At 31.5% G+C, this 23580-nt stretch overlaps 2 protein-coding genes across 3 annotated transcripts in view; one reads left to right on the top strand and one right to left on the bottom strand.

Annotated features, from left to right (window-relative positions):
- The window catches only part of LOC140444169 (uncharacterized), a 38149-nt gene extending 35787 nt beyond the window's left edge, over positions 1 to 2362 (bottom strand). For both annotated transcript variants that reach the window (XM_072535871.1, XM_072535872.1), the window contains exons 1-2: positions 2032 to 2362; positions 1808 to 1933 (exon numbers count right to left, since the gene is read on the bottom strand). In XM_072535871.1, coding sequence (XP_072391972.1) covers positions 1808 to 1933; positions 2032 to 2140 — 235 coding nt within the window. In that variant the 5' untranslated portion in view covers positions 2141 to 2362. The remainder of the gene's footprint in view (positions 1 to 1807; positions 1934 to 2031) is intronic.
- Positions 2363 to 3532: 1170 nt separating this feature from the next.
- dgt1 (KAT8 regulatory NSL complex subunit dim gamma-tubulin 1) lies at positions 3533 to 22085 on the top strand. The gene is made up of 9 exons (XM_072535870.1): positions 3533 to 3898; positions 3957 to 4174; positions 4289 to 4460; positions 5585 to 5748; positions 7158 to 7294; positions 9658 to 9780; positions 13852 to 13992; positions 18097 to 18577; positions 21808 to 22085. Exons 1-9 carry the CDS (start codon positions 3630 to 3632, stop codon positions 22002 to 22004), a joined length of 1902 nt encoding a protein of 633 aa, XP_072391971.1. The 5' UTR covers positions 3533 to 3629; the 3' UTR covers positions 22005 to 22085.
- The last annotated feature ends 1495 nt before the right edge of the window (positions 22086 to 23580 follow it).

Genomic DNA, 23580 nt, shown 5'->3' with positions numbered 1-23580 from the left:
TTAAGAATAAGTTTAAAGAGTTGAAAAAATAAATAAAACAGTTATAAAATTTCAAGTCCTATTCTGCAAGGTTAATGATTGTTCACCGATTTTATCGCCAGAGTTGAGAGCAAGTTTTTATTTTAGAAATAAATGGCTTTGCTATCAATTTAACCTTAATTTAATAAATAATTTCTATTATTTTAATACTTACAGTATATTCAGGTCACAAAATTTTTTACACTATTCAATACCACATACTTTACCTGTGCACTATATCAATTTTTAATTATAAAATTTTACCAAAACAAAAGTTATTTTGATTTGTTCTCCCAGCGACACAAATACGTGTTTATCGCCACTATACTAGGGCCGACCTCCCGCATTGGTATTAGGTCAAAGAAATGGTACTGGAGAAAAAGTGGCCGAAAAATTAGTCAACTAGATTTTTGACGAAGTATTTACCAGGTACATAAACAGGTAGAAGGAAGCTATTCAGTAGTACTCTTGTGTTTCTTTTCTTTATTTCAGACGTATTTAACAAGATACAGGGTACAACCGAAAGCTACTGGACGAACACTGAAAGCAGCAGCGAGTGATTTTCAAGTTAGCAATGATGGAATGCATCATTACATTATTACAGTCCCCGAAGGTAAAAGGCAAAGGTGTGAGGTGACAATTGCAATAGTAGAGGACGAATTCATTGTTTTCGAATGTTTCATAATCAATAGTTAATTTTTATAAAAATAATTTTTTTTGTGTATACCATAGATTGCGCCTAACGAGCCCATATGGGAACAGGTATTTTTAAACATCTTGTTTTTCCTAATAAAAAAATATGGTCAAAAGTATGTTGTAGGGTCTTACTTTAGTCATTATTATTGTTAATTTCTAAAATTTTAAGAAATTTTTTTTTCTTAGCGTTAATGGGTTAAAAACAAAAGAAAAGCGGATACTACTGAAATGGATTTTATCAGAAGCACTTGCCAAATGTTCAAAACAGAACATGTACCTAATAAACAAAGTAAAAGATTCACATATAGTATTCATTCAACATAAGAAAAGATACAAACAAGACAATTATTATAATAATAATAATAAAGGTCTTTATTTTTCATTCAAATTCATACAATACACAAAATATATAAATTATATATGCATAAAATGGTATAGGCATGCAAAGAGAATGTGCGGATATGTGCCATTTATTGTATTTATATTTAGTACAACTATTTTGTTTCTTTTTATTCCTTTTACAATTTCTTATTTAAAAATAATTCAAATTTGTCTTTTGTTTTCAGACCAAAGTCCAAAAAATGCCACAATTTTTGACATTTCATTCAATGAAAATATTTACTAAAAAGACCCTTCACATGTCCACTTTTGGTGTATATGAAAAATATAATGACATTCAATATTTCAGTAATATAAAAAACCCAAATATTGTAATGTGGATTGTAGAAAATATTCAAATTCATGTGTAGGTACAGATTCATACAAGAAAATAATATCTGATAATACTTTATCTCATTTATGGAAGTTATTCACAAAAATAATAACAAACTGACTAACACCAAAGTTGTGCATTTACTAATTAAACAAGATGGATGAACAAAATGCGAATTTAAATAGAAAAATACACTGAATATAATGTGCATATTCACTATGCATTCATGGACTTTCAGGTCGTGGAAACAAAGATAGGATCAATCATCAACTTTATGAAAATTTAAGTATTGAAGTATTCTAGTCATTACCAAAAATATATGAAAAACCCAGCATTATTACTTTGCAGAATGTTTATTATTTATTTAACTTCATGCCTCACCTGGTTTATTTTCCTCTGGTTCATCCTTTAAGTCTTGAAGATCTGTTGATGTGGATAGATAATTCTCTATATACTTTTGGTCATCTTCTGCAAACTCTTCCTCCTTTTCAACTTTAACTTCCATAGCTAATAAACAAATTTAATGAAAATTGAAAAATGCCCACGCTCATAGATTAAGTACATGATTATATCACATTATTTAGTTTTATTACTTCTCATCTCACCTGGATGACCATGACCATCCTCTGGTTCATTTTTTAAGTCTTCAAGACCTAATGATGTCGATAGAGAATATTCAGGAACCTCTTTCTTAACTTCAACCTTAACTTCCATAGCTAATAAACGAATTTACAAAAGCATAGCAATTAGAAATCAACAAATTGAATGCGTCTACTTTCGCAGCTAGAACTAGGCTTTAGGCTATTTAATGCAAAATGCAACGTATACGTAAAAAATTCGTCTAGGACAGGTACCAGTACACAGTACATCTAAAATATATTCCTTATCTATGGATGGTACAGCTTACGCTTACAGCACAAAAGAAGTATATTATTAGAGAAGGTGCCGCTGCCGATGAAGTTAGCTACAAATGATCCGTCAAATTTGTGTTTGCGGTATTGCCATGTCCCTAGTATGTATATGTTTTATGTCTCAAATATGCTTTGAAACAGTATATTTTTATTATATTATTTTATAAAATCGGATATTTTTTAAAAATTTTTATTAAATTTATATAAAACACGAACCAATGAGTATTTGTTTCTTTTGATATTATTAGCAGTTAGTTATTAGAAAAAAAATTTATAATTGGCCTTTGGTAGATTAGCAAATAAACTTGGCAATACTGTCAAAACTTTGAAAACACTAGTTGTCAGATTGCAAGATTTGCTTTTATTCTCTCCCTCTCACATCCATGATACTATCAAAGAATATAGTCTATATTCTTTGATACTATGCTACTTCTACATGGAACTAATCCACAACTTTCAATAAAATATCACTTTTCGTTTCAACCATCAGATCTGCAGTCATTAAAATAATTATATTTTTTCAAATTTGAGTATTGACAATTTAATCCATAAAATGTGAATAACAAAGTAAAAATATATCGGTAAAGATGTTTAATTAAATTCAAAAACTTAAGAACTTAAAAAATTAAAGTTAATTTAAATTATAATAAATTAATTAAACTTCTTTTAAAAACTTAAAAAATAAAACATTCAGTAACATTAATTAATAATACTCTGTATCACGCTAACAAGTTCGTATAATATATACTCTGTGTCACAACAGAACACTAGAAATTATACTGCACTTTGTAACATTTTTAAAAATAAAGATTTTATTCTATATTTTATTCTTTAATTTTTTTTAACCCCTTTTGCATTTTAATGTACTGGAAAATATATAACCTGTAATGGAAAATAAAAATTTAACCTCAACATAACAAGAAAACCCAAATAGTATACGAAAAATATATACATATTATCGGATAGAATAGGGATTTTTTGTTATTTTAGGATTATATTAATTTTCCCTTCCTTTAAAATGAGTTTACAATCCTAGGTAATTTTACATGTCTTTTGAATTTACCGCCATGTATATATATAATTATGCACCCTGGCACTACGTGATGCTTCAATCGTTGTTTGACTCTTCAACACAGGACTGGCACTGCTAGGTGTGAGTGTGCTGTGCGTTTGGTTCGGTTCCGTTCGGTTTTAATCGTGTCGTGTATCGTGTATTAATGCCTCTTTGGTGTGTTTTTTGGTTGTAGTTGGTTTCCATGTTTAAAATAATAATATAAACTTAATGCAAAAAAATGTCACAGCTGGAATTAAACTCTAGTAGTGAAAACAACATACAAGAAATCGAATTAAGAAGAGAGTTAGAACGTGAATTGAAGAATAAAAGACAATGTACATATCAACCTTATGAGTGTAGCCAGTTGTGTTTGGATAATTATCAATATTGCATGAAACATATTCTTAATGATAAGAGTGCTCCATTTAAACAATGTTCATTTACATATAATACTAATGGTAAAAAATGCAATTTACCTGCTCCAAGAAGCGATAAAAAGGATTTTGGGTAAGAATAACTGAGGAATTATATGTATGTTTGATTTCATATTTAAATATTCTTGTAGTTACTGTAGTGAACATGCTTTGAAAGTTACTCTGACTAGGAATAGACAAAACTCGAAGCATCCTCTGCCATGTACTGCAGAAGTATTGTTAAGTTCTTTGTCACATTATGTTTACAAACCAAGAAATAGAAACAGTTCATCCAGTACCCACCATTCTGATGACGACAGAGTTACTCCTGATTCTGAATTGAAGTCTGCTAAATGTTTGGATCCGTTTGGTAAGTTTGATAAATTGAAAAATCAATGGAGAAATTATCAAAATGTTTTTATGCTCAGACAAATGTATAATAAATCTAGCTTTTTTTGTTGCAAGTAGTTGCTTTATTTTTTAGTTGATATTGATGCCAGTATGGTCCAGAGTGAAAAGTGTAGCCGCATATTGGATGTTTGCAGTGAATCAGAAAGTGATATAGAACCCTCCACATTATCTTCTATATGGCCAGATATCCAGGCTGATAGTTCTGATGACGAAAGCATTGATTCTGAAAATGAAGATCTCTTAAAGTAAGTAAAGAAAAAAATATTTTCTTAATTTTTGTTGCTCCATATTGTTTGCTATGTCAGTGATATGATGCAATAAAGACAGTATTTGTTGATCACAAAGATAATACAAAAGATATGAATTCTATAAAAACAATTTCTACCAAACCCTAGTCCAAACTGTACCTTGGTTTCAGGTGTTCAACCAGAAGTACTTTTTAAAAATAATATTTATATATATATATATATATATATATATATATATATATATATATATATATATATATATATATATATATACAGTAGACTCCCTCTATAACGAGAACTGAAATGACAGACTAATTACCTCGTTATAAGCCGATCTCGTTATATCAGACAATCATAATACTGTGCATACATATGAATCTGTAGTTTTCTAAACCATTAACTTCCTATAGTGAAGCCATTCGGAGCAATATAAGATGCTAATAAATATTGTTTGAATGGCGTTTTTGAAAAAAAGTTATTTACTTTTATTGTCAATGAAATATATTAAAACATAAAAGAGTTGTTTACTTTTATTATCAATGATATACGTTAAAACAAAAAAGCGGTACTTATATTTTTTTCCAACTATATAATGTATAAATCGTATTTTCAAGGATAGCATAAACTATTGCTTCTGCAATTTTAAGAATTCTGTTATTTTTAACTGTTTTAAATGGTCCAGTATCATTCTATCATATATTTTCTAAAGCTGTGAAACGGTTGTATTTATTCATTGTAAAGAAGTTTATTGCATGCTGCAGTTAATTTTATTGAGAGGCTGTTTGAAAAGGTATTTATTTATGGCCACGACCGGACTAAAAACGTAAAAAACACGTTTTTGGATCTTATTTTCTCTCGTTATAACCAAATTTGCCTCGCTATAGACAGTTATAGTTCAATAGAAATTTCACGGGACATCTAATGTATCTCGTTATAAGCGAAACCTCGTAATAACCGTGTTCGTTATAAGCGAAACCTCGTAATAACCGTGTTCGTTATAGAGGGAGTGTACTGTATATATATATATATATATATATATATATATATATATATATATATATAATAAGAAAAATAACAAAAACAGTGTGTTTTCTTACTTGGTGACATTTTCTTTTTTTTAGGCATGCCAATGTGTATACAGCTGAAGAAATTACTTTGCTAGCCAGAGATAAACTAATTAAGTTGCAGTCATTGTATATTGAGCAATATAGATATCTACAATATTTATTAACAAATAAAAGAAGAAAGTATTTGCATTCATTGAAACGAGAGAAAGAAACATGTTGTAAGTGACATTTAGTCTTAGATTTCCTTTAAATTCCTTATATACAATTCACACAATTTTAATTTTAATTGAGGTTTTGTACATATTTGACATGTGTAAGATTTTATATTTTTAACATGAATAAACACTATTGAGTATTCGGTAATTATTTAGTAAGCCGGAACGCCTCAAAAATGTCAAATTTTTTGAGGACTTAGCCGAAAAAGTGAAAAAAACCTCAAATTTTAATGTTTTCTTTGCTTTAAACTAGTAAAAGTGCCCAAATAATCTAAAATACAGAAAAAATAACAAAAAAAGTACTATGAATAAAAAAAAATTACATAAAAAGCAAAGAAAAGTATATATACATGTCTTAATAAAAAAAACGTAACTAAGACATATAAATATCACTGTTTTTTACTGTTAAATTATGAAAAAATAGGTAAAATTGTTTAAAATAACCAAAATTTTTAATATATCAAAACAATATGGTGGCCATGTGCAAGAAGTTAAATTTTATGTACTTTTGACATTGTTGCCAGTTTTAACCTTTAAAAGATCTAAAAATTTCATGAAAATTACCTTAATTAAAGGTAGACGCAATCTTAATAACCACTATTAAAAATGTAAACCAATAAACCAAATCTACCTAACACTGGTAAAAAAAGCAGTAATAAGAATAAAATGTTATAATATAATTAAAAATAAATATTTTTATATTTCATAAGAAAACATGAAATTAAAACTAAACCAACGTAACCAAATCTAACCTAACACTGGTAAAAAAAGCAGTAATATAAATAAATAGAATGTTGTAATATAATTAAAAATCAACATTTTTATATTTCATAAGAAAACATGAAATTAAAACTAAACCAATGTAACCAAATCTAACCTAACGCTGGTAAAAAAGCAGTAATAAGAATAAAATTTTGTATAATTAAAAATAAAATTTTTTATTTTTCATAAGAAAACGTGATAATAAATGTAAAGTAACGTAACCAAATCTAACCTGACCCTTGTAAAAAAAGCTATAATTTTCAGTTAAAAGTAGGTAATAATTTAAAAACTACGTTTTAGGTAAATTTTTATTTTTCATTAGAAAACATAATTTTGAATAACTATGGCAACACTGGTTAAAATTACCCTTCTTGACCATAAGAAACAGTTGTCATTCCTGTCATTTTTGTTGTTTCATGGTAAATAATGGCGGTGGCTTTTAAAAATCGGGCATATTTTAAATGGAAATTACATAAAAAAAGAACGTTTTGCACCGAATAAAAATCATTGCACAATCAATAGTAAGTGAAGTAGAATTCATTGATATAAATTTCATCTCCGTAGACATGGTTCCGGCTTATTACACTAGTACCGAGTATTCTTATTTGCTGTGTATATATAGAATTAAAATATGCATTTATTCTTTTTAGGTAATATTTATAATCAAGTGCGTGATAATCCAAAGGAACAGAGATTATATAAAAAACTAAAGGCGTTATATAACTATCAAAAGTGCCATGGTACTGATGCCATATTAAGCAAAAGGTTAAGAGATCTTAGAGTAAAGGTAAATATTCCAAACTTTCAAAGAAGTTTTTTTTTTCAAATAAAAAACATTGTTAGTAATTTTTTGATTTGTCTTCGGAAATTTCTAGCTATGCTGTCAGGTCAGCAAATTTCTAAACTTGTGTAAATTAGAAAAATTTAAAGGTAATAAGCTAAACCTACCAGTTATTGACACATTTAGAGGGAAAAACTTACTTATTAAAATATTCCTACTCCTCATTTATCATACTTGCTGAAATCAAAATTTGTTCAGAGAGTATTTTGCAATGTTGTTAATAAAATGGAACGTTTAAATAATAAAAAAAAAACATCTTTTCTGTTTTATTCTAGTGAGGATAAAAAACAATTTTTTTACCCAGTAATTGACATACTAATTTTGAAAAAATCCATTTTTTGACAACCTTGTTATTGACATGAGAAAATCTCAAAAAAGTAATTATTAATGATATTTTAACTATTTATAAAAACTAAACTATGTATTAAAATAGAAAAGAAACTTAAAAATGAAAAATAGTAGGTATTTAAGGTGCCTAAAATATCATAGGTCCAAATAAATCCAACAATAAGCTTGGTGTTGAAGTAAATTTAACTCTAGGATTTTGTTGTTACTTAATATTTAGGTTAGGTTAGGATTAATATTTAGGGAAATCTTTGAAGTGTCAATAACTGGAGAGGTGTCAATAACTGGTAGGTTTACCATACAAACAAAATTAAAACATTAAAAATCGTCTTAATGAGAAAGATGAACTTAATGTGCTGCTACCAATTTATTAATCCTTTGCAATGTTTTCACCAGAAATAATCATAAATACCAATAATTTACTATTTATAATTGTTTTTTGTTTGTTTATTAATTGGATAATCTAACCACACTATACCAAAAATAAAACATTATGAGTAAAAAGTCTAAATGAATTTTTTGAAGTTATACTTCTATACGCGCGCTCCACGTTGAAAATTTGTATGGGAGTGAATCTGTGAAATGATTACATATGTAAGATAATGAGTAAGAGAGAGACAGAAGATACATTTTCTCTCTTTTCCTCTCTCGAATATAAAAATGTTCCTTTGGTATATATAATTTAATATTATATATATTATATAAAGATATATATACATATAATATTATGTATACAATAAAATATTTATTAATATTATTATTTATGTGATATGTTTTGTATTATTTATTAAATGTTCATAATTATATTAGTCTTTTGTATTTCAAAATAATAATCTCAATAAATCACTGTATGATCCAGAACTGTCAATTTTAAAATACGTTTGTGTCATGTCCTCGGTAGTATAGTAGTCAGTATCCCCGTCTGTCACGCGGGAGACCGGGATTCGATTCCCAGTCAGGGAGGACTTTTTTATTAATATTATTACATGGTAAATTAAACATATATGCGTAAGTAGAAAAGTTATGTATGTTATTGTCATTTTTAAATACTTATGAATATTGCATTTTAATTTGTATTGTATTATTATATTAATAACAAAATAAACAATGAATTTTACTGCAGAGTATGTGTAAAAAAATTTTTGCGTTCAACTCCTTTCATACATATATGAAAATAAAAATATACATTTTCATCAAAATATTGATTCAATCCTTCATTTACTATACTCCTATTACAGGTCAAAAGTTGTTTATTAATTGTTAGTAAGTTGTTATTAATTCTGTTTCTCTTTCTGCCATGTCTTACCTATAGCATTACATATGTAATGATTGTGCAGATTGACTCCCAAATAAATTTGTAACGGCGAATGCGTGTATAGAAGTGTAACTTCCACCGGCAGTCCCACTGGACTGCCACGCCCGTTTTTTCTTCTATGTTTTTACTTCCCTCTTACAGCTATTCATCGTCCTCAAATGCACCTGTGTTCATCACTTTCCTCTGAATCACTGCAGCACCCACCAGGGGATAGGCAATCACTTTGGAAGTCACTGTTAGGTTAAAAATAGTTTATATTTTATGCCAATTGGAAGCATAGCTTTCTTATCGTTGGCTAAAGACAGAATGCATTGATCGATGCAGTGGATCATGCAGAGATATGAAAAAATAAAAAAAAAACTGAAACGCAATGTAACGACAGGTCGCTAGACCACACACTACGTGGCATAGTAAACGCAGGCCCATGTGTGTTTCTTGATAAAATAAAATGAAACAATATAGAATAAATAAATTAAACACCATCGCTCCATGCATAGACAATAAGCAAGTTATGCTTTCCAACCTCAGTCACCCCCCTGAAGAGTGCCGCATCTCGTTTTTTTTTTATTTGTTTAAAGAAAATGATTGTTTTCATACTAGTTTTTGCCATAAATCATTCTTACTTATTAATATAAAATCCATGTTCTAGTTGGCAACTGACGGTGCTTCGAAGAGTAGTTTCTATTCGAAATGTATATTCACTGAAGGTGGAGTTAAATGTGGTGAACGATCTTTACCTCTAGCCAAACATTGTCAAAAACATATTCTTGAGGTATGTATATAAAAAAATATGTATCACTGTTTTAGAAGACGATTTATAATTTATTATTCTTTGTTTCAAGTTAAGAAAATAACATAGCGCTTATGGAGATCACTGTTGCCAAAACTCTCAGGCACGTGTTGCTATTAGATTGTCGATATATGATTCCTTCTAATCAGAGCCGTATTCACCACTGTTTAGTTGTAGTTAATTAATTTCACTAATAAAAGGATATGTATAGTCAAATACAAAATAATGCATCATAAATATTTGTTTCTTTAATTGACAGATATAGGTATGTAATTATTATAGGTCTAATAAAAATAGTTAAATTTTACTCTTGTTTAACATTACATATTTATTAACGCTTTAGATAAGATGTAACTAAAAAAAACAAATGCAGCTTTAATTTTATTTTCATGTAAGTAATAACAACAATTACATACATAAAATTTTTTCCTTGTATACAGGGTGAATCACCACTAACGGAACGGAAGATTACAGCGAAAGAGTAAAAAAACTTAAACTATTAGTTTGTAAGTTGATAAAAGCTCCATTTTAAAATTATTTTGAAATATACAGGGTGTTCCAATAAATTTCGGCGTATCAAAGTTATATTTTATCTTCTTATTCTTCTTCCTCTTTATAAGCAATCCTGCTTGTTCATTGGCGGATTGATACCTCTATGGAAGGTTGTCATTCCATCTTTTGCGCGGGCGGCCGATACTTCTTCTACCGATTAATGATTTATCTCTTGCTGTTTTGACCACACGTGTCTCCCCAATCTGCTTATGTGGTTATTCCATTCTTTTTTCTATTTAGTGTCCATTCATTTATATACTATACGTTATATATTTTTCACTTTTGCCGGACTATTATATACAGACTTTTCGGGTTTGGCACTTTGTGTTAAATCATCATCGCTATGGCATCATCCTCATCTTCTCTATCATCGCTATCACTTTCATTATTGTCACTGTCAACCGTCGCATTTATTACCACAGGATCAATATCATCCATCAACCCATCAATAACCCAAAATTTTTGCTCTTCCTTAGTAGCAAGTTTTTCCAGTTTTCCACTGTTACTACACCAAATGCATTTCTTATTAATTATTCCATAGCGGCAGTCTTAAACTCTGTGTTGTGTAAAGCTATATATCTTTTGACGTACCATTTCAATTGTATTTAACTCACAATGGTATGGAGGTAGTTTCAGAATTTCAACATTTTTCTCTTTACACATCTCGTCGATTTTATATACTTTTCTTTGTATGTGTTTATTACTTTTATGAGCTCTGATTTTAAATAATCTTCTTCAAAAAAAGATATCTTTCTCCAGCAACCATGTCTTAATTTGATCTTTATTGAAGGCTTGTGTCGGAATCACTTCTTCTCTCCTCGAATGGTATAAGGCGTTGTCCATCACCACAACAGTTTTCTCTGGAAGATTATGAAGCAGCTTTTCCTTAAACGATTGTTCAAATATAGGACCATCCATCTCATCATGATAGTCCGCAGAGTTTTTTTAGCTAAAAACCAAAAAGCAGTACCTTCTACAAAGCCCAATTCGCTACCATGAACTATAAAAAATCGTGGGCCTCGGTGTGTCGGCTGTTTTAGGCCTGTTGACAACCCCTTAACAAACGCATCCCTGGTTAAATAAAGTCACTGAGAGGGCCTTCCATTTTTTGGAAACACTTATGTCCAACATTCACCCAAGTTTTGTCCAAACAAACGACGGTGTATCCATGAGAACGAAATTTTTTTATATCACGCAAATACTGGTGCCTTTATTTTAGAATATCGGGCCGTTCAATCATGCTTGACTTTACTCCTCGTTTGCAAAAAACAAAGTTCATTTCATGGAGTATTCTCCACATTGTTGTGCGTGACATGTTTGCTAAATCTTTGTCTTTTTTAACCAGTGCAAAAACTTTGTTCGATGTCGGCGTTAAATTTTTAAAGAAAAAAATATGCACAATGGCACGTAGCCGCGTATGAACTACTGCATCGTAAGGGAACTTTCTGCTGGTCACTATACTTTTGGTACGTTTTCTTGTTTTTTTTTTTTATGGGCCTTAGTCCTCCTTCCGCAGTTTCTTTGCGTATTTTAGAAATAGTACTAAAACTTACTCCCGTCATAGCACTTACTTTATCGGTTAAAGTTCTAACGCTTTCACCACTTCTTAAATTTAGATAATAATTAAATACATTTAAAACGATTTGTTTTGTACGGATATCCAAGATATTCCCTTCGCTTAAGTTTTGAATTTCCATTTTCAATTAACATTTAACTGTAAAGTCAGAATAACTACTAAAGAACCACAAAGCCTTATTATCATAATGTAGTCAGAGAACGACATAAAATCGCTGACATACGCACACTGTATTATTTTAAGTTGCAATAATTAGTAATTAGATATATGCATTCCATCGGATAGCTAGACAACCGCGCTACACAAAGTGGTCCGTTTAATTGCTTATCTTTAATAGCCGCCAAAATGCATGATTTAGCTAAGCAATATTTTCTACTGATTTCCATGATTCAGGGCATATGATATTCTCAAAGAAAAACAAATAAACTATCGTTACTGTAATTAAAGTAATATAAAATAAAATTATCTTTTGTAAATACTAATTATTTAATTAAAATCATTTTCCCTACTTTTCATATCTTGTTTCGAATGGGCACTTTTGGTCAATACGTTAAAAAACATTAATTTTAATTCATGTCTGTGGAAACGAAAATACAAATAATACAACCCTGAATGGTGCTTGTGTTCATCGTGGCATCGCCGCGCTTCTATCTATCACCCTATCTGCGCAATCTTATTTTCTTAACGTGGAACGCTCTATAGTTTTCCAAAAATCACGAAAGATACCAGTACTGAGGGATGCATTAAATAAGTAGTAGATAGGTTTTACAAGAGTAAAAATGCAAGGCTTGAATACATAAGCTGGCAAACAATCTTGTCCAAGCGATAATTTCCAAGCAGCTTTATAACACTGTCAATTATGTCCGGAGCATAATATTATAATTATTCACATCGACACTCTGCTGATAGTTAAAAATTGGGTTCTGATTAGATGATGAAACACAATTACCAAACAAATTAACTATGTCTTGACCATTATCACCTGTACTATCACCATAGAACATACTAGATGGTAGTTTGTAACATTTTTGTTGTCATCAAATTAATGATGACCAGCAGTCAATCACAGTTGAAAATAGACAACCAACTTATAGACAAAGTTGGGAACTGTGAATATCGTTGTCCCTTTAATTTAAGTAATTATGTCAACGGTGCCATGTTGTATTGGTGGTAGGTAGAGCAAAGACTTTTGAATGATGCAAAATGGACAGTGTTTTATTGTATTGAATGGAGGTTTTCAAGTTGAAGGTAACCGAGCACCAGTATCTCTCTCACTCTCACTATGTTGAGACAATCTGGACGCTTTTCGATTTCGAGTGCTTCCCTATAATTCTTGGTGTACAAAAATCCTTGTGGGTTATAGTTCTGGAATATTCAAAATATATTTTTACAGCTGATACAGGTTATATAATCAGCACAATTGATCAGTTGGAAGGTTGTCTTTCATAGATCGGACAAGAGAAGAAAGTTTGTGTGAGGTGTAAATATTGTTTTTATTTTCTTTGATTTGAGAATTTGATCTATTGTAACGTTGACACCTTTGATAATATTGTTACGGTGTTCTGTGTGTTCAGAGATTAAGTACGCCGTGGTTAAATTAACATTTAAACTCAAATTAATTACAAATACCACAATTTATAATTATATTTATAATGATCGCTTAGAAGAATCCGCGTAGAATCGCCAATACTAATTTCATAGCCCGCTCCAGCTGGCTTATATAATGAGAATGAACTGTCTCGAAAACGGCTGATTAGTCCAATTATCCGAAAAGTCCGTGATTCTCGAAAGTCATCTCGTTTTTCTAGACTTCTCTAACGCACAGGGTCGCAATCAGAAGTATCTTTCTCACAATAATACAAATCAAAGTTTTGGTTTTGTCAATGTGTGACAGTCTAAATGTATTCAAACTAATAACTTTTTAGGATAACAATCAAGTTTTGTTTCGAGCTTGCGGTAAAATGGCAGCTGACATTGAATGTCCCACGCCCATAGTGGCTATGGACGACGCCACTTGTCCCCTCCACATGGATGTTCCTCTGTTGAGATCTTATGGTCAAATAAGGGTAAGTGATTTTTATATAATTGCCAGAGCAATTAACAAATAAAAAGCCTGTTTCGTGACATTGATACAGATATCTAACAACTGCTTTTGATAAATTTGGTGATAACAATATTATGTAATAAATAAAATATGCAAAAGATTACACTTCATTTTTTACTCATAAACATTAAATAAACAATGTAAGATCTAGCGATTTAATGTTAAATACTAAAGGTAAAGATTGGGAAATGGACTACCTAAGCCACACAATAAATAACAATCAGAATGTCCCCTCTCAGATGCCGCCTTTGAAGTGTGATGTTACAAACAATAGCTTCGATTAACTCTACAGAAGAAAGAATAAACGGACATTTAAATAGGTTCCGAGAAGCACTGATAAGAAGAACCAAGAAAATGTCTAAGGGCGTAAGTGATGTTTCATATAGAGCTGACACATTAGAGAAAGAGTACATACGACTTAAAGTGGAAGCGACTTATGCTTAACCTTAAGCGACTTAACCGTGCAGTGGAATATGCAAAAGAATATGCGAACACATACGAAAAAATATTAAATCTTCATTACAATCATGGACACTTCATAGATATTATAAAACCCGGACAAATAGGGTAAATTATTTCGAATGCTACAAGGTTCCTTCCACAAGGAGTAGATATAAGAAGGCAGCTAATAATAGATACAGTCGTACAAAATGAAGGAGACATCGTCATTATTGGCTATTTCCTAATAATTGACAACACTACATACAACCTACTGAGAGTCACAGCTCTTCCGTTGTCGGTGAGAGGTGGTGTTGTGCGCTCGTTGTTTGCCCCAAGGAATCTACTTGCAGTAGATTACAATAACTTACACTATTTTGAAGTGACATATGAAGATAAAGGAAGGTGTATAGAATTAAACAAAGATATAACCTGCAATATAATAGAGTACACGACAAAGGAAGCCAGTTGGTTGAAAATGAGCACACCGAACCTCTGGCTAGTCATTCCACCATACGCTATAAATTTAGCTATAACTAGCGGACCAACTCGACATTGAGTTTTTTAAATGAAATTTTTATTTTGCGAGAAAAATTAAGAGATCAATACAAACAATATAAGCAAGAATATACATAACATTCATCAATAATAATGCAAGTAAAAAAAAAAGTGATTATGGAAGTCGACCTCAAAACCGGAATGCAATTTTTAGTTCACCTAATGTCGACATGGATATCATTTAGCAGTTAATTTTGCATGCTGATCACGAATCCAGTGTCAGATTTGCTCTATCTTGACGTTTAATGCGCGTTTCGGGTCACTTCCGGTGTCGGATCGCAACCGGAAGTACATATTTAGATTCGTCTCGACGAGACCTTTCGATCCATATATACATTGTGGGGTCTAAAACTTAAAGTAAATTTTATCTTCCGGTCATCTCAAAACCGGAAGTGAATTTTTGTACCAAAAGTATATCTTGACAATCTCATACATAATACTAATAATATTCCGAAAAAATATTTTAATTATCTAATATGGTTTTTGAGTAAAGTGGTGGACAAGAAAAGGGCTTAGCGTTTTAGTATATAAGATGTGCGACGGTTCTCGATCTGAACATATAATCAATCAAACGAGTTTTATAAAGCTGTCACCAAAATGCGTTGCTCAGACCCGAAACATAACATTACTCACATCCAGTAATGGATTGGAAACAGCAATTGGAAGTTATTGAAAGACTCCTGTCAGTCCCATTGAAGAGCTTATGCAGAGGCCAATCATAAAGCAGATCAACATTCCCAGATATAATATAGATATTCGGGAAGATGAGTTGCCAAATATTGTACTTGAGACAGAGCAGTTTGACCAAGATATATCCGAACACACGTGGAAAACCATTGCTAATCATCAGTGGATTCCTCATTTAACCAAGGGACTAGTCACTATATTCATTGTTATGTTGATTGTCATTATGTGGAAGGTAGTCAGATATATTCGGAACTCCAAGAGAGCCAGTAAACAAAAGCATCAAGGTTCTTGCATCCAGCGTCTCGAAGACATACGGTATCACAACCAAATTTAAGTAAAACTTTAAAGAAAGCCCCTCCTAGATCAGTTTCACTTAATGAGGTTAGATTTAAATTAAATAGTTTAGCTGAATCATAAATTCTAAATATTCAAGTTATAGGTTTCTCTAACATCTCTTCCAACCTTCTGACTGCAGCCCTAATAAACTGGTGGTTTTGTTTATATCGATAGTCATTAAATTATTATATAATATATTTTGTATAAATTTGTAAAATTTAACAGGATATCTAACACAGATATAAAATCATATTTTTCCACTTTTCTTGTTAACCAAGTTCTTCTTTTATTTAAAATTAAACCAGATTTTGAACATGTGTTCACAAGGAACAGATTTTGTTACAATACTACAATATTTTATGAATATAGTGGTTAAGTTAGGATACACATGGCGGTGGTGTTTCCACCAGTGTAATGGACAGTTCCAATCTCCGTTCGAATTTTTTTGTGGGTAATATATCATCAGACAAATACATGTCAACTTCTTTTATATCTCTCGATACAGGTGTATGTTTAGATGAGTCATGTCCAATTCATTAAAAATACACCATAGACTTAAGTCATCTTTATCAGTTTCTTTTTCTTGTACTGATTGATTTTCAATAGTACAATCTTCTTTTTCTTTTTTTATAGAAGTAACCAGCTTCTTAACTCTTTCTTTTGTTTTTTTACCTTCATTTCGTCATTTACGAATCTATGGTTTCTCACTGGTAAGCCAACTAGTTGATGGTTGATTCAAAAAAACTGTGTTGTGTAGACGTAAACAGAGGAGCAACGAACACTTTACGTCGACGAGGACGATTAGTTGATCTGAGAGACTACTACAAAACTAAAAATAACTCTTTCGGGACAGTGGACAGTCGGGCTATCGGTTAACGTTGAAAATAAATAACTAGGTATTCTGATTAATGAATGAGTTTCGATTTACGACTGATCTGCATTTTCGAAGGTGATGGATACTTCCATTAATAAAAATATTAGTTTAGAACAAAAGAAACAAATAGATATGGATTTACTAAACGTATGCAAAGACTCGTTTCATCCGTTTTCCATAGTTGAAGAACGAGCTTTTAAAAAGTTTGCAGGGTGGATTCCTGGATATAAACCGCCAACAAGAAAAACTTTGTCAGGTTCATTACTTCAGGAATGTTATATCAAAACTGAGCAAATTATTAGATCACAAGTTGTTAAAGAAGTAGAAAATATCTGTATTACTACTGACCTCTGGACATCTGGAGTAACTGAGAGTTACATCGCATTAACAGGACAATATTTAATCGAAAATTTAGAATTTAAAACGGTTTTATTAGGCTGCTGCCATTTTTCTGGAAACCATAATTCAGAAAACATCGCTTTTGAAATTAGTAAAATTATTAATCAGTGGGGTCTAAAACGAAAAGTACATCTTGCAGTAACTGATAATGCCTCAAATATACCGAATAATAAAAAACCAATAAGTTTGGCAACGTTGACTTTCCCCTTTTTTATTATTTCCACTCATGTATTTTCGGCGATATAAAGGGCGGACCTAATATACCTCTCTCTTTTTAAACGGGTGTTTCTCACTCCATGCGTAAGGTCCATACCGACCATAAACTTTTACCTATACTGTATATATATATATATATATATATATATATATATATATATATATATATATATATATATATATATATATATATATATATATATATAGACAAATTAACAAAAATAACTTTACAAACCCTCATTTTAACGAAAATTGGTTCACTTTTCCATATAATTTAGTCTTCATATTTAGTATTTAAAATCAAATCTTACATCGTTTATATATTAGTCATAAAGAAAAAATGACGTTTAATCTGTTGCATATTTTGATTATTACATAATATTGTTATCACCAAATTTATCAAAACCAGTTGTTAGATACCTGTATCAAAGAGTGTCACAGGAAAATCGTTAGGTTCCTGGTCTATCTGTGCTATTCGTGTAATTCTAAGGAATTATATGTCTACGTTGTGTTTTTTATTTTTACAAATACGCTAACGACATCTATATTTTTGAATAGAAAGATTCAGAATCGGACGCAGACGATACAGCTGACATGAACTTCAATCAGACCACCTCACAAATGCCGGAAAACATTAAAGACGAATTTATCACCTACGAACCTCCCGAAATACCAAAAATGGAATCCCTTCCATCGATGTTGTTCGAAGAAACTCTGCAAAATGTACCGACGAAGCCGACGTCCACGAACATATTCAGTATCGACTTTTCGGCTCTGTCAGAACAAGAAAAGGAAACGAAGATCGAAGATGTGAAAATGGAAGATAGCGTTACGGAGGACAATTCTGCTACGATATCCGCCGAAAGCGAAAACATTTCCGCCGCTGAAAAAATGGATATGACCGGCAGTAACGATGCAACAGAGAATTCGGTCTTGGACATTGAGAGTATGGTTGTAGAGGAGCAAGTTGTAGAAGAGACGGTAACTTTTGACTTTCCCAAAAATATCGGTGCCGAATATGTACAAAATAGTGGCGAATGTAAGTATCACACTTTTTACTCTTTTTGTTGAAAATTATTATTTACCCTTCTTTCACTTTCAACCTAAGATCCTTACTGCTAAGTTATGACTCCAACAAACAATTAGGATTGACAAAAATAAAACACAGCTTCAGACATGAAGGTTATTATTATTATCTAATCTAATAAAAGGCTAGGACGACAAGTCATACGGAAACGCAGTTTGTCCGGGACGATAACTCCTAGCACCACCTAGGAAAGAAATCTGAAATACCAACAGACATTTCAACCTGCCGAGTCAATCATATTTTGTTCCTTAAACGAGACGTTTAATTAATAGGGGAGCGCCGGGAGGGTTTGGACAATTTTTTAATAAACAATTATGGCATGGACATGGATAACAAATAGAGTAGAGTAGAGTAAATTTTTATTTGCATAAATTTTTAAACATAATTGAGCAAATAACATTATTAATTATAGATTAAAAAAATGTATATATTGACATCACACATTTAAAATATATTAACATTACAAATTAAATATGCTGATCAAGGGGAAGGATAGGCCAGGTACCCCGCCACAGTATAGCACTGGCGGCTTTTGGGGGGTAGGCAGGATAGGCCGGGCCTATCCAATAATTTTAAGAGCTTTAACATTGAAAAACTTATATTCAAAAATTATGTTAATGCATGTAAATAAATTTTAAATGTACTAAATCACTTAATACATTAGCGTCCGTTAAAACAACTATGTTATATTACCACAGAAAGCATCGAATCGTATTGAGGCATTTTAAATATCATTAATACGCCCGATCGGAACTGGCCGATCCAGCTCACATAAGATCCCCGTACAAAAAGCGTTTGAAGCTTGCCAAGTTGCCGGACAACGATTTATATTGTCGTGTTTATGCTTGCTGTTTAGGCACCAGACGATCGGGCCTACGGCGACCATCGTTGTCACTTGTAACGTAATTATCGAATTGTAATATAAATTATCTTTTAAATTATGATAAAAAAAATATGTAACATAATCTATAACTGTAACATATTGTTAAACAAACAACACAATTGCAAACAAGTGCACGGTTGCCCAAATAAATTTAAAAAAATTCGTAAAATTCGAAAAAAAATCACAGTTGCATGATTTCTATAGCGTCTGATTGTATGCAACTTATATATGGCAACACTGTCGCCTAGCATTAGTTCAATTTTCATTGTTATCTGTTATTACTAGTTGCACTAGTTGTTTGGCCGATCGAGGTTGATTTTTTAAATTTCTCTTGGAATAGTGAGATCATTTTATAACTGATACATAAAAATGAGTTTTTCTGACGCTTTACCAGGTTGCAGTAATAGTAATGTTGATAGTGAGTGTTTGGACATTGTTGTTTGGACATTGCTACAGAAATTTTTTTGGGGAGGTCATGGATCTTGAGGGTGATTACTTTTCTCTGATACAAGGTCACTTTTAGTCTTACCACCAATAGGATAAGTGGGTTTTCAAATATTTTTAAGGGGGGGTGGGCCATGACCCCTCCCTCTGGATCCGCCACTAATTACACATAGCTATATGTAATTTGCTGGCTTGGCCTACCCAAAATTTTACCACACCAGCCGCCACTGCAGTATAGGACTCAATGTCAAAATCCCCTGGTCTAGATAGTTCTTTAATACTCTTAATGAGTAGCAGGCTCTATTCAGTTTTTTTGTTGTATTTTGTATTTGTTCCCTCCAATTCAGATTCTGGTCAATATGAATACCAAGAAATTTAACTGATCTAGCAGGTTCCGTGTTTTGTGATAGAAAATTAATTGTATCTGGAAATTGTTGTCGTGACTGGCTGGTTCTAAAGTAGACAAAAACTAAACTTTCTTGTCAGTATTAAGCAACAACCGATTTCCACTGAACCACTGTTCAGCCTTGCTTAGAATTTGCTCGGCCACTGTGAGGAGTGTTTCTAAAGTTTTTTTTCCAGAAAAGCACATTTGAGTCATCACCGAAATTTACAAGGTTTGAGGAACTACTAACCACCGCATTTGGAAGGTCGTTTATGTAGACCAAAAAAAGAAAAGGCCCCAGGACACTCACCTGTGGTATGCCTAATTTTAAATTAAAGAGTAAACCTTACATCCCCTTTTCTCCAGGCACACCTTTTGCGACCTATCTGTGAGAAATGATTTTTTCCATTTTAATGCCTGTCCCTGTATTCCATAAAGATGTAATTTTTGTAATAAAAGAACATGATGTAGGCTATCTATAGGTCCAAAAAAGCACCTAGTGTTTTCAACTTTGCCTCCAGTTTTTCTAAAATTTTTGATATAAAATCATTGGTAGCTGTCTCAACAGATCTCCCTGCGAGAAAACCATGCTGTGAACTACTAAATAAGTTGTTTGTAGTAAAAAAGTTTCGTAGTCTGAAATATATTGCTTTTTCGAATATTTTTGAGAATCATGGAAGAAGGTTTATTGGTCTATAGTTCTCATCTTAGGAACATCACCTTTTTTATGTAGTGGCTTCACAATTGCCAGTTTTAAACTTTGAGGAAATTTACCTTGCCTGAAAGAAGCATTAACTATAAAAGAAAGAGGAAGAGAAATCTCTGATGAAACATATTTAATTAAGTTGGTTGGTATTTCATTATAACCAGAGCTATGCTTGTTTTTTAAGTTATTTATTGTGACTTATTTCTTTCTCTGAAACGGATGTTAAAAACATGCAATGATTAGTTTGTTCGATATTAATTTGAAAAATTTTTACATCCTTTATTTTCTTTACAGCTTCTGGCGCTGCATTTGCCATAAATTGATTTATTTCGTTAGAAAGCACCTGAGGGTCACCCTCCAAACAGAAATTACCTTGATTTTTGGAATTACCCTTAATCTCTTTTACCAATTACCAAGCCATTTTAGTCTTATTTTCTCTATTTTCAATTCATTGTTTATAACAATTTATATATTGTCTATAGTTGCCGTAAATAAATTAAACCCGGTTAATTATTCTATGCAAACCAGATAAAATGTCACTGAACAGGACTGATTCCGTTTAAAACATGGCTAATTCCGTCTGCGCGAACTTATCTTGACAAGCAGAGTAGGCATTGATTGTTTATTATTCTGTGATATAGCTATGTGGAGTGTGTTATCTGTCAAGCAAAATCACTAGTAATAACACACTTCATGTGACTTCATCATGAGATAAATAGTTATTATATGTATAGCCATTCTTATTGAAATTCTTTTTTTTTTAGCTGAGATGAGAGCCGTTGATGCGTTACTTAAAGCAGCCGAGATGATAAACGACCAAAGCAAACTTGCGGCAAATCTACCCACTACACAAGACTATACTGATGCCAATACAGAAAAATCTACAACAAATGAGACGCCGGAAGTTGATGAAAATACAGCTACTGAAAGTACAGAAGTGTCAGAGAAGTTGCCCAAATAAATTACGGATGGATAAACAATTTTGTTGTTTTTAGATTTTACATTATATTAGTTGAAATAAAAAAGTTTGAAAGCTTAAAAATGATTTTTTATTTTCGTCGTTGTAGCTGGTATTTGTATATCATGCGGTCCATATGTATGGAATAAATTCATTTTTGGCGTATGACATATGAAAAAAACCTGAAACAGGTCGATTTTTATTCTTAAATTGACAATTTACAGTATGAAAATATTATCCCCTTCCAGCACCCCCTTTGAATTATAAGCACCCCCTCGAAAATTTTAAATAACAAAGGGGGTCGTGTTGCACCTTGTTAGAAATTGATTTTAGTCCTCTGTTCAGAAATATAAAGTTTTTTTAACTTTTTTTCATCAGTAAATTTAACATTTCTACAGTCCATCTAATTTACAAACCGTTGCATGTCATTATCTACGTCAGAGATTGAAGTTGACATAGTTGCCAAAATATAAAAAAATCCTGAATCCATTTTAAATCAAATAGGTCACATAATTATTGCAAAAGTGTACAACAACAGTATACAACAAAATAAATTAATATTTAATGTAAATAAATAGAAATAAAACAAGAGTTAAAAAATAATCTTGTTAAAAACAGTTTGAGCCGCTTGTTTAAAAAACAACATAGTTTAATTAATAGTAAATAATAGAGAGTTTTTGTGCAAGCAAATACGTATACGTAACGTATCTTTTTGACATATAAGCATTCGCATTAATGGTTGAACTAACGTATCTAGATACGTATTACCTAACGTAACGGGCTGGTACGTTACGTTCATACGCATCCCTAACGAGCCGAAGCTAACCGAATGCACAAGGGAATCTTTGCCGATTACCAAAATTTCAACATCCACATTTCATAAGCACACGTGGTACGTGTATTTTTACATTTGTGGTTACGTATATTTGTTTTGATTTTTATAAATAATGGAAAGCAGTAGAAAACGATTTCACTTCAGCAATGAAGATGATTTGTTCTTGTTGAAGGAAATCGTAGGCAAAAACCCTTACGACCATCCATAAAGATGGAATTTAATTCAAAAGCGAAAAATATTTTTAATGGTATCAAAATTAAAGCGGCCGTATAGTCGTGCAAGATGTGGAGAAGAAGGGCATCTTCTATGTCTTCGTCTTCTTCATAATCAATAAAGGCAATTTTTGTTCAAAAAAATATTTGTTATTTATTTTGAATATCAAAAATAGTTAATCACTAATTTGGTGAGGGCAACACCATTGTTACGTTACGTGCAGAACAAAAACTCTCAATTTAACGTTCATCTTCTTCGATACGTTAGTTCTTTACGTATAGGGAGATACGTTACGTTAGCACCGAACAACCCGAAGGTGCACTCCGATAAATTTACATTGGTAGCTGTCAGACAAATTCGGTGACCTTGCGCCATTTTTTTAGTTAGGAAGTCAGTATTTGCGATTGCACAAAATCAAATTATCTGAGTAGGGATGGTGACCTGATCCCGTACCAGTTACTTTGGAACAGGTATTTTATTTATACTTGTGGAACTGATCCCTAACACCAACTGGAGTTGGACCTTGTCTTA

Source organism: Diabrotica undecimpunctata, chromosome 6, assembly GCF_040954645.1.
Source record: "Diabrotica undecimpunctata isolate CICGRU chromosome 6, icDiaUnde3, whole genome shotgun sequence".
Lineage (NCBI taxonomy): Eukaryota > Metazoa > Arthropoda > Insecta > Coleoptera > Chrysomelidae > Diabrotica > Diabrotica undecimpunctata.
This window is presented reverse-complemented; position numbering and strand designations above follow the sequence as displayed.

Coding starts and splice junctions, on each gene's coding strand:
- dgt1 (XM_072535870.1), top strand. CDS start 3,630: ATGTCACAGCTGGAATTAAACTCTAGTAGTGAAAACAACATACAAGAA. Junction 3,899..3,956: donor AGCGATAAAAAGGATTTTGG/GTAAGAATAACT, acceptor ATATTCTTGTAG/TTACTGTAGTGAACATGCTT. Junction 18,578..21,807: donor TGTACAAAATAGTGGCGAAT/GTAAGTATCACA, acceptor TTTTTTTTTTAG/CTGAGATGAGAGCCGTTGAT.